The sequence below is a fragment of the Brachypodium distachyon genome, chromosome 5 (assembly GCF_000005505.3).
Source record: "Brachypodium distachyon strain Bd21 chromosome 5, Brachypodium_distachyon_v3.0, whole genome shotgun sequence".
Classification (NCBI taxonomy): Eukaryota; Viridiplantae; Streptophyta; class Magnoliopsida; order Poales; family Poaceae; genus Brachypodium; species Brachypodium distachyon.
This window is the reverse complement of record NC_016135.3, coordinates 14307408-14319290: the sequence shown is the minus strand read 5'-3', so window position 1 is coordinate 14319290 and position 11883 is coordinate 14307408. Positions and strand designations below refer to the sequence as shown.

General features: G+C 43.7%; 1 protein-coding gene and 1 pseudogene across 5 annotated transcripts; both read right to left on the bottom strand.

Moving 5' to 3' along the window:
- Nucleotides 1–1666: 1666 nt before the first annotated feature.
- On the bottom strand, nucleotides 1667–6929 carry LOC112269413. 5 transcript variants are annotated; one of them, XM_024456124.1, is made up of 15 exons: nucleotides 6583–6929; nucleotides 6082–6357; nucleotides 4733–4870; nucleotides 4309–4581; nucleotides 4064–4129; nucleotides 3871–3975; nucleotides 3672–3782; nucleotides 3491–3592; nucleotides 3351–3404; nucleotides 3092–3263; nucleotides 2763–2958; nucleotides 2573–2671; nucleotides 2231–2487; nucleotides 2068–2143; nucleotides 1667–1976 (listed from the first exon to the last, which is right to left on the bottom strand). In XM_024456124.1, the coding sequence occupies exons 4-15, from the start codon at nucleotides 4481–4483 to the stop codon at nucleotides 1830–1832; spliced, it is 1560 nt and encodes a 519-aa protein (XP_024311892.1). In that variant the 5' UTR covers nucleotides 4484–4581; nucleotides 4733–4870; nucleotides 6082–6357; nucleotides 6583–6929; the 3' UTR covers nucleotides 1667–1829. The 5 variants fall into 5 exon arrangements, with proteins under 5 accessions (XP_024311892.1, XP_024311891.1, XP_024311895.1 ...); XM_024456123.1 differs by lacking the exon at nucleotides 6082–6357; XM_024456127.1 differs by lacking the exons at nucleotides 6082–6357; nucleotides 6583–6929 and adding an exon at nucleotides 5737–6061.
- Nucleotides 6930–9067: 2138 nt separating this feature from the next.
- On the bottom strand, nucleotides 9068–11654 carry LOC100823653 (annotated as a pseudogene).
- Nucleotides 11655–11883: the final 229 nt, after the last annotated feature.

Sequence of the window (11883 nt, the reverse complement as noted above, 5' to 3'; positions counted from 1 at the left end):
GAATTGGATCTGCCACGGAGTACCACGGATGCTGAAGGTAGATGGCACAGCCATAAGACAACAGATCATTGGGGGGCAACCTCTCAGCCACGACATCTGCACATTGATTATACGCCGCCTATGTCAAATTGAGTCCACAGCCCGCAAGGAGTCATCCGGCATGCAGTGGAGAAACTACATTGAACCTGATTTTTCGGTTAGTACGTACTAATGCCATGACAACATTTTCCAAAATTCACGTGTTTTGTATAATCACGAGGGTGCAACTTTTTTCTGGTAATATAACCGTTCCATTGTTTCAAGGCCTATGCTCTTGCAAACCTGGACCCAAACAAGCTGGTTTCCACACACTCTAGGTTCAAACTCGACGCACATGTCATGATCGTAACATCTTGTCACATGGTAAAGTCCATCGCAATTTTTATATGTATCCTTGCATTCCTATTTCATAGCTACATACAGTTGGTTTCCGATGGAATTTCCATAACTTGTTTTCATCCGTGTTTTTCAGTATTACCTAATGGCCCAATTGGAGGACGGATGGGCAGCATATGGACTAGACATGCAATAGAGGACAATCCATGTTTTGGATCCCGTAGCCGGAACTATAGGGTTCTCAAACCAATGTGTACACATGCACACAATTGTCTCAACAAGATTGGTCACATCTTTTTTCAAGGCGATTAACGCATTCTACGACAACTGGTCTTGCGGAACTGATGATTGGAAACGCCGATTCCCAATCATTATGACAGAGGACTTCCAGAGGTGACAAACGTCTTTATTCTGAAATTTTTGTATGCCAAATCATATTTTCACTATCGTCTCATAGCTGATCTCAATATGTGGCCAGAGAGGATTCTGGGTTATGCGCAATTTTCTTGGCCAGGCACTATGACGGTCAGAAATTAATGAAACCCCTTACAAAGGTATGGCTATTAAATACCCCGCACAATCACTTGAATTTTATATTTTTAGATAAATAAACATGTCCATAAAGAGTTAGCACCTTCTCTTCTGCAGGAAAATCTCCATATGCATCGTTGCATTACTCTATATGAAGTCATGCGTTTGGAAGGGAACACATGCAAAACTCCTGATGATGTTCTTGAAGCAATAAATACTTCGTTCCACATACTTTAGAGAATAATTTGATGTAAGAATTCTGTTTAGATGAGCATTAAGAATCTAAACCTTGAAATAACCATTTGTCATTATGAGACAAGTTTGGAATGCTCTCAGCACTGGTCCCTGCAGTTACATTTACTCCCCGTGTCATTGTTATCAGAGTTATTTTCTGTGCAAGCCCATTGAAATTTCTTCGACCGGTATTTATAAGAGGGGTAATCATTCTCACGGAGTCTACACGCTTGTGCATATCGTGTAAAATCAAGCTTCAATGGAACGTTAACATCGTGCGTTCACATGACTGTTGTCCATGTGAATGTCCTCCTAATTAGATTGATTCCAAGACTTTTGCCATTTTCAGGTCCGCTACAATCCATGGGTTCTAATAGATGGGGCATTATATGCACGCAGTCCTACGTACCTAATATTTGATTTATCAATGAAATGATTATGTCAACACATATTTGATTCTACTGGCCACATTCAATTACCCACATCGCCACATGAATCTAATCGAACACGCCACAGGAATCTAATCTAGCCAACGTAATCACATCACACCCACAGTTCACTACCATTCAGACATTACAATAGTTTAGTCGTACCACACATCACTGATCATTCATTGAAAAAACAGAGCTAACATGCCATGTCCTTCTAGTAAGCAGTTCTTAATCTAATCGAACGATAGGTATTAAATATCACTTAGGTCTCATGGTACAGTGTTTGATTATGCGTAGAACTTCCACTCCACAACAGTATGGAGCGAAACTTGGATTGGTAGCCAGGTTGCCCTTCATGCCAGCTATTCCATTCACGGTTGATGCGTTGATTTCCTGCAATTCAACCTGATGCGCAAAAAAAAAACAAGGGACCATTAAATCTGAAGGAAACTAAACCTGATAGTTCACGACTATATATGCCTGAAATCGTACACACCTCCGTGGGCACATGCGCAATCCCTTCCCCATCAAATTCCCTTGCGTAGTATATTACATAGCTCCCAGTCAACGTCCTGACCATATTTTCGCCAGGCAGATCAACACGTGCACATGATAATAGAAATAAAAAAGCAGGATCAGGTTTAATTAGTACGCATCACCTGTTCTGGCACTGACGATGCATTTTACTGTTGAACTTTATCTGCCAAGCTTTAGGATCAATTACCCAGGAATTTCCTAACAACTTTCCCACATTTTTCAACGCAATAGACAGCCTTGAAATTGTGATGTGGTGTTTCATTCTACATCTATCTGATGATTTATCTGTGTATATAGGATCAGGTGCCGACAACATTTTCTTAACTTGGTCGAACACGTAGAGGCACCATGCTGAATCCAGTTGCACTAGACACATTATCTGCACGAAAGGATCAGCAATAAAATTAATTAACTTCTAACGTCAAATCTTGAAAACAAACCAAATCTTTTCAATCAGCACTAACCATCCTGCATCCGTTGATGTCATACTGGTACTTGCACCCTTTGAACATTTCTATATACCCATTCGTACCGTCAACGTCCCTCATGACCGACATATCCGCCTGTGGGTTATTTTTTTTTTGGAACAACAAGATTATGTAATGTCATTTTTGAGACACATTATTGATTTACAGATCAAAGATTTGTACTCACCGAAAAAACGAGAGACACCAAATGCCTCCATGTAGGGGCATCTATGCCAGCCATCATCTCTGCATCCATCTCTGCGAACAAGCGTGTAGCCGCGTCCATTTCGTTGTTCCCCCAACACCCGTCACCCCCGAACATCATTTTCAAGGCATGACCAATTAGTTCCAAATCAGCAGGAACCAGGTGTTTGAACCATATCCTACCACAGTTCATCCAAGTCTAAGATAATATTGATGCCTCAATATACTCGCCAACACAAATTTCACGGCTGGGTTAATTTGTACAATTCCACTAAAGAAAATACATTTATGCCCCAGCCTACATAGTCATACCTTTGCAGTTCAGTTACAGACGCTGCCATTAGTATGGACCGGAATTTGTTTGCTGCCCTAATGCTTGGTTGCTGCTGACACAGTCCTAGCTCAAATGGAGATTCCCCAGGTTCACAGGAGTTTATTTTACTCACGCTCTTTGACATATCCATTATTTCCTTCGCAGCTTCACCTGCAAGACGCAGATTGCAATTGATAAACAACTTAGATCTTATACTAAAAAATAATTAGGCAGAACCACATGGTTAAATGTCATTACATTCTGCTGAACCCAATGGAGCACATGTGTTCCCTGCTTTCGCAGTGATCCTATCTGAATGTACAAGTTTACAACAGTTAACCATGTGTCAACCTAATTTATCCCAAGTTGATTTATTGTTTTTACATCTATGTACTTACTCCTTTTTCCGCTAGCTGCACATATCGGTGTTTCGTTGAACCTTACAGGTGAATCAAATCTTGGTGAACCTTTGTTCAAACAACAACAACCACCTGCAGTGCCTGCACAGTTTCTGAAAATGAATGGATGGTATTTGCGTTGATTAAACTCAGACATTTATCAAATGTTTAGCAAAATCACCTGCAATACAAAGCCCAAGCACTATAGGGGAGGATAAGTCAACAACGTTTGGGAACATGCCAGCATGTGGACCAGTACCATCATGCATGAATTTTGCAATCAATTTTTCACCTGCAACCCCCCACATTATGTTGATAAAATGAAAAGTGGAAGGTCCAACATCTGAACTTCGTTGTTAGCCACGAGGCATATTGCTTACCTGCAGAATCTGATGATGGTTTCTGTCCTAGCATGGCCTCTATACCATCACCGGCAACTGAATCCCCTTCAGCCCGCACCGCCTGTGTTAACGTCTCATATACCACTGCACATGCAGGATACATTCGTTACCCACTCATGCAGCTGTCTGTCTTTTTTTGGTAAAAACAAACATCATGTAAGTTATTGCGTACCAGGGGTGGAATCAATAGACTGAGTCACCGGCAAGACACGCCCACCCATCACCATCCCATCCAGGACTGAACAAGAAACAAGTCAATTAGTCAGCAATTACTTGATTTATCCACCACATCGGTGGGATTCGAACTGACTGCAAGCATGCCAAAAAAAATTATTCTGTGCATTTTTATCCAAGTTTGGTATGATTAAACATTAATTCTCAGATGTTTTGCCACTACAACAAGCGCAATCAAATTACCTGGCACGCCGACTAGCACTCTCTCCGTCTGAGACGATGTTTCACCGACTTCATCCACTTTCAGTCTCTTTGCCTGCGTCATGCAATTGTCTACCAGCTCCCTACGAGAGATCAGAACGTGACGCTCGAGGCGTTGTATCATCTCCACGTACTTGCGAGCCTTTAGCTTGTCCATTTCTTGACAGAACCCTAGATAGCCAAATTGCTCTGCCCCTGCATCGCCTTGAATTCAGTCTCCTTGGCCTCCAGAGAGTTACTGAAGATCTTTGACAACTTTGGTCAAAAAACAAAAGAGATTAGAAAAATGTTAAACCGATGTGGAGATACCGAAGAGCTTTGACAACTTTGGTCAAAAAATGTTAAACAAAAGAGATTAGAAAAATGTTAGCCTGCCGATCTTTTTTTGGAAAAATGTTAAACCTACCACTGCAATTTGTTGTTCATTGAACCTCACACCAGTGGAGTTCAGCAAATCTGTTACACTCCCACCCACCCCTTCACCAGATTCATCGCCTGTTCTTGATGACATCATGAAGTCAGCAGCCTCATCCACAAATCCATCCTGCCGGAAAAAAAATTGATTCAATCACTGGATAAGCAAAATAGACGGGGTCTGCTATTGCCCTCCTTTTGTCACCTAGAAAACTAGAATTAACTAAAATTCTATAGTACCAACACTTTTTGTTTCCACCTAACACATGCTCCTCCCTTAACCAATTTTGTAGAAAAAATATTTGCATCAAGCCAGTCCAAGTTTGGGATATTATCAGGTTTACCATTATCAGTGACGTGCTATTGTCATCTCATACGAACTAACAATTTGGAATCTGTTCATCAACCAACAGGACATATTATCTTGCTAAGGTATTTTCGATCATAATGAATTAAGGATTGCTTGACAATAAATTCATCAGAACAAAGCATGGATGCCTGATGAACTATATCAAGGAAAAAATCAAGGGACCTTGAAAGGGTATTTAACGTGCTTCTTGGCATGCTCCCGCAATCCGACTTTTAGCTTCGACTTGCTATAGTACTTAATTCTCGGTGTTTTCTGCTTCTTCGCAAGGATCTCACCATGGTACACATGATCTAGGAAAGCAATCTACATGTGTTGAAGCATGATTTCAGCCCTACATATTTTTTTTACTTTTGTACAAAATGTTGTTGATACAAAAATTTATGCGTGCACATGAGTACCTAAAAGAACACAAGGCAACCATCGACATCTAGCTTTTGAGGAGGGTTCTTTAACCCTTGCTGAACTTTTAGAGCACCACGGCGAATAGTTTCAAGTATGTAAGGTACGAAGTCGTACTTGTCGATTGAATCAATGTCGCTAGCCAAGTCCATTATCTCTGTTGCAACTATGCTTGATTCATTTTTCGGTGCCAGGAAAGAACAGAAAGCAAGCATTGTGTAAGCAACCTTTAGTTTCTTCTTCCCCTCATCAGTGCCCAAGTCAGCAGGTGTTGCATCTTCTAAGACCTTGACCAATTGGTTGATGGTTATGCTCCCTGAGGTTGCACCAGTGCCCAGTAGTGCATGGAGTTCTTTTAGTTGGCCTTTTCGGTCAACCCCCTTCTTGACCTCTATCAGCTTATTGCCTTTCTTGAAGCACCCCATCCTCCTAATCATGTCTTCATCTACATCGAACTTTATACCATCGCCTAGATCTACTTTCATTTTTGACGTGTTAAGACAATAAAGCAGCAGCATGCCGAATGCTCTGTCTATTTGCCCCCATGACGGCGCCTCCATCAGAGTCCCTACCTGGATCCCACTGATCAAAGCCAGCATATTTTCGTCCCAACGGCTAAGCGCGTCCTTCAAGTGCGCGGGGTTGAATGTGGTCGTCGCGACAGTCTTCTTCGTCTTCTGCTTCCACGCGTCACTTGGCATCCCTTGCTTGGCATCTGCCAGAGCAGCTTCCATCTTCACCAGTTCGGCCTTGTAGTCAAGAGCACGCCCATCCGAGCAGAAGTAATTCCTGCCGGCTCTACGGTTCCGTTGGACTGAATCGCCCCAACTTGCAGCTGCGCTCAGGTCCTAACGGAGGCGGATACGAAATAGAAGAAATCAAGACGATGCTTATTGTTCACATCCAGACAGAGATTTGGATTGGCATCTAGAAAAAAAGATCTAGGAAACAGGAGTTCACCGCTCGACCAAAAGGATACAAAGTTTGGGTCACAAGGGACAGAATGACAGAAAGAACAAACCGGGAATAATGGGGAAAAAATGTTGTACATTACTGTTCGATCATCTACTCACCTCACATCTTGCTCGTGCTGTTCGTTGATCTCGATGAGTCCTTTCATCTTCCCACCGACACCGTCCCCCATAGACGCAGGTCGCAGACTATCTTTCCTCCCTCCTGCCATGGCCTGCTACTCCTAGCAAGCTATCTATGTATCCCTAACTGCTGTGTCCCAGTTCTTCCGTTCTTTTTATTTGGCAGGAAGATTTCATGTGGATCGAACGAATAGCTGATCACTAGCACGAGTTCGTGACCAACGATGGAAGCAGGGATCTCTTTTTTTGTCTGTAATATGTGCGTCTCCCCTCGCCACCCGTAGCTTCCTTCATTCAATGCCTCGTAGCTGCGCGTACTCGCCGAAAGCAAGCAGCTCGGCTCTCTGCCACATTTTTCCACGCAGCTACCTAATGCCAAGCTACATTAGTCTGGCCATAATGTGAAGCAATCTATTCTGACGAAAACTAGTAAGTTTTTTGAATCACGGTTTTTGAGTTTTCCATGACATCTGTACATTTAAAAAAACTCGTCGGCGACATCAAATGGTTTGACTCATGTGTAAATTAGTATCTCTTAGCGACCTGCGAACACCTGACAAACCGTCATCTAATTAGAGCAAATGGACTGCTCTCATTTACTGGATGGATCCATGGGCAGAAGACACCGACGAATACTAGCAGGTTTTTTGACACTCGATCCGTGAGCCAGGGAGTGATGTTTCTTGCATGGATTTCTGTCAGCACCTGCATTACTTTGCAATAGCTCGCACGCAAGGTCAAGGCAACTTTCCATCCAGCTTGTCCAATCGGTCCGGACTGTCCCTCACGCTGGCAGCAGAGCAGGCAGTTTCCTGTTCATGCTCGCACGCTCTGCCATCAATGTCTCTTCCCTTCACCAGTGCGTCCATTCGTTTTATGCTCCCGAGCAGACACGTCTCCGCCATGCCACTTCTCAATGCTAGCTCGTCACCACTTCGGCCACTCGAAGCGCCAAGCAGTAATCATACACTTTGCTTGCATACGGTTAGCCCAAAATATATTCCATTGACAGTACATGTTACTTATTAATTTGGCATATCATTTCAAAGAGCGTAATGTTCGCACAGATTATGCCTACGCACAACACTAATTTTCCAAGCATCACGTGAAAGTCGTCCTTCAAAATCTTTGAACCCTTCTTGCCCGGTATCCCCATGAGCTCACCTTTTTGCTCCGCGCTACCGCAATTTATTAAATGTTCACTTCTACACATGTCCGCAGTAAACAAACCTGATCGAAGTACAAAGGGTCGTGTGGGAGATCGTAGAGCTCATCCATAGCCCACTCTAGGCTGCGACCCTAGTTAGTAGAGCACCAATGCATGACAGGAAGCAAGCAAGCAAGACCAGCAATCGGGCGAGCTTCTACACCATGTTCAGTCACTGCGGATCACATGCGTGAACTTGTACCAGCACTTACTCGCTGCCACTTGTACCTTTGCCTTGTTCGGCACTCCCAATGTTTTTTTAAATATACAAACGATAACAATTTTGCTCGATTCACTTAGACGAAGTGCGTATCCAATTCTTTCCACGTAAAATCACCACGCTGGACAGCTTAGCAACCCGACCACTCCACATCGTTCTACTACCTTTTTAATCCAAACCTGCTCAGCGAGCAGCAACAGGCTTCTATGACATGTAGGCCATACCGAAGCAGATTGTTATATGGGCCCGCCACACACCCTCAACTCAAAACACGTCTTTTATACCATCAACGTCCCGCCGAAGATCCGTGTTGACCAAATGTAGTCCGCGCAGGCTGCCAAGTCAAACGACGCCCCACACGACAATCCGGTTTCCCTCGCGGGCCGATATCCAGACCTCGTCCGGCCTACAATACATGGAATACATCACTCATACATTCCAGCCCAAACACGCCTGGGTTGAATTGAAAACCCAGGCCTAGCATTCCGCCCCGCAAAAAGGGGAATCCGGAAAATAGACAAACATGTTTGGAGTAATCATTTTTTGTTATACAAAACATCACATTCATGTCAATTACAATCCAATCAGAATGTTCGGGCCAGTTAAAATTAAGTTACAACGTTGTCAAGTTCCTTTTCCATCTCTGATCTTTCAGAGATGTACAACACAAATTGAATAAATAATACAGGAAAAAAACATCCACCAATGATAACATATGGTACAGAATACATCAACCGACACAATTTTGGACAATTTCAACCTACTTCAGTAGTATCTTAGGGTTCGCACAGCTGCTCCTCCGATGCCCCCATTACGCCACAGTTCGAACATTTCGGTTCCTTCCTTGGCTTCACAGGAGTGTCGCCTCTTTCTGGACAAGTAACGCTCTTGTGTCCTGGTTTCCTACATATGCTACAGAAACGGGTGCGCTTGTTGCATTGCTCGTATGGTGGTTTGTCTCACTTGTTTGTCGGCCTTCCTACATACCTCTTGCGTGAAGGTTCATTTACCACCACAACATTCTTGTTAGCCACCACCTACATCTCCCTCTCAATGCTACTCGCACCGCCGGAATTATTATCTTCCGGACTCTTTGTATTTTCTTGCTGGTCATAAACACCCAGTCCATCCTTGTTCTTGCTCATTGGCTCAATGGATGCCTTCAATCTTCCCAACACTTCCATCGCTTTGTTGTAGCACTCTACGTTGGCGTCAACCAATGATTGGATTTCCAAGCAAGCAATCTTTAGGCTCGTATGACGGTACGTCGGGCATGTCGGCACCCCTTGTCTTTTTGGAACTGCAAAAGGTCTGGAGGCAACACGTCCCTTGCATCCTTAGTCCACCTCTTCAGGACGTACCTAGCTGGGATTGTTTTGAAACCCAAATGAAGCATGACCTGACAGAACAACATAATGTTAGACAGCATATGGTTGATAGCGCAAAGAAACGTTATTCGGACTTTTATTCCCAACTAATGTGTCAAAGAGTTTTTTGCACGACCTACCTTCAGTGCGTGCGCACAAATCATTCCAGAATGCTCAAAAAGACCACACTCGCAGCTCACCTCTTCATTCTCAATACGCACAACAACTCGAATAACAACCTTACACCACCGTTCCTTCTGGCTGCTCGTTCATGTCTCACTAGGTACATCTTATGTAATTCCATCTCCTCAACATTGTATTGTCCTGATTCATACAAACGCTTTCCAAATTGCTCAAACATCATCCTGGTGTACACTTTACTAGCATGTATCTCAAGTGGGAGGTTGAACCTTTGGACCGCGCTAGCCTGCCAAACAAATGCAACGAAGATTAGGTGTGATGATGAGAGAGGACCGGTAAGTTTTAATTCCGAACACCAAAATTGCTCGCGATGCTTGTTCTTTTCTCCTGATAACTTTCTTCGGAATCCTTGTCGAACTGTAACTTGTCATATTGCTTCTCGAACAGATGCATCGGGCACCCAGGGGGCACGTAGCCTTTCAATACATGGTTAGCACTCTCTCTACGTTGCGTGCTTGTCATGCTTGCGCAAAAGACATTCCGAAAATATGGCATGGCCCATTTCCGTCGGACTTCATATATTTGCATGAGGAATGGCTGCTTCTCAAGGCCATATCTTCCAATCAGTGTAGCCCACCCCTTTTTGAATTCATCTTCTATGTATAACTCAGATACTAGTTTATGGAATTCGGACCTGAACTCGCTCTGTTTAGAATAGAGGGCCCCTAGGCACTCCTTTGCCCTATTAAGCACATGCCACTTGCTCCACCTGTGCGTTGTGTTAGGCATCACTTCACTGATAGCCAGCTCCATTGCTCGAGCCTGGTCTGTTATGAACAAGCAGACGATAGCGACAGTTAGTATAACAAATCGCTGGTATCTAACAAGTTCATTTCAATGTGCTTGACAGAACTGACTGATGCAAATAAAAATCCCTTACCTGTTAGGATAGTTTTCAGATGGTTGTCCTTGCCGCCGATCATCCTCATGAATTCTGCAAACACCCACTTAAAACTCTCCACCTTTTCATCTCTCATAAGCACACCCCCTAACACAACTGTCTGGAAATGGTTGTTCACGCCTACGAACAGCCTAAACGACATGTCATACAGGTTTGTCCTATATGTCATGTCAAAAGACAGCACATCCCCAAAGCAAGCGTATTTTTCAATACACGTACCCGATGTCCACATCAACGTTTTTATCCTGCTGTCATCGCCTATCTGGACACTGTATTTGAATCGTGGATCCGCATCCTGCATAGCACTGAATACTTCCATCGTTTTAACGTCATCTTGGTCCGACTGCTCTCTGCTGATCTTACCGCACAATGTCTTCAGAGATCTTTTTGTGAATGGTACATTATCCATTCCACCAAAGTAACTTCCAATGATGTTGTAAACCTTGCCAAGGCTTACATTATTGTCTCTGAGGTGTTTCACCAACTCTTTCGTATACTTGTCAATGTGCCTATGTGAAGGCCAGTGGAGTTTCTCTCCGCACGTGGTCGACAACGGATGGTTATGCTTGTCCCTGTGTTCGCATATATACCAACCATTGTCACCAGACCTGAGTACCCTGATCATTGCCAGCCAACCACATCGAGCTGATCTGCTGTTGTCTCGCATCGGCTTCCCCTGTGTGAGGACAATGTTTTTAGTGCGGTCAAGGTTATGGTATCCAACAGCGTATCATAATATGATTGGCAAAACAACTTACCACACATCCGCAAGATATTTCTTGCATGCATTTCTTCATGTGCACATTAAGCCGGCATTTGGATAGCCTAACACCAAATCCAACTTCCCAGGAATAAAGGTTATAAAAGTTGTAAGCTTCATCCAACGAATCGAACTGGGTGCCAATGGCTGGATATACGACTTCACCGGTCTTCCTGTCTGCAAAATTACTCACGGCCAACTCTAATGCGCAAGGACGGTTCGGGTTTGGTCTACCTCATCGGCCACATTGCCCAGCCTAATCCTGCTAACAAATTCAACAAGTTTTAGAACTACAACACCATCACGACTATTACGGGTAAGAATAGCAATAATACGTCAAAGAAATACGGACCTCCATGTCCAACCTTCAGGCGTCTTTCCATTTGCCAAGCCATTAGTGCCAGGACACAAACTGGCACCATCCGGCCAAGATGTTGGACTATCATCCTCGTCTCCCACGCAATTCGATGGCACATCGTCTTGTATAACCGGAGTCCCATTCATATCGAATCCTTCGAAATCTAAGTCTAACTCCCCGTTCAAAGCCCTACCATAGTGTTCAGATGCCAGATCAGTTGCCTGCCCGATCTAACCCGCATCTAAAAAAACCGCACAAAGCTAAAA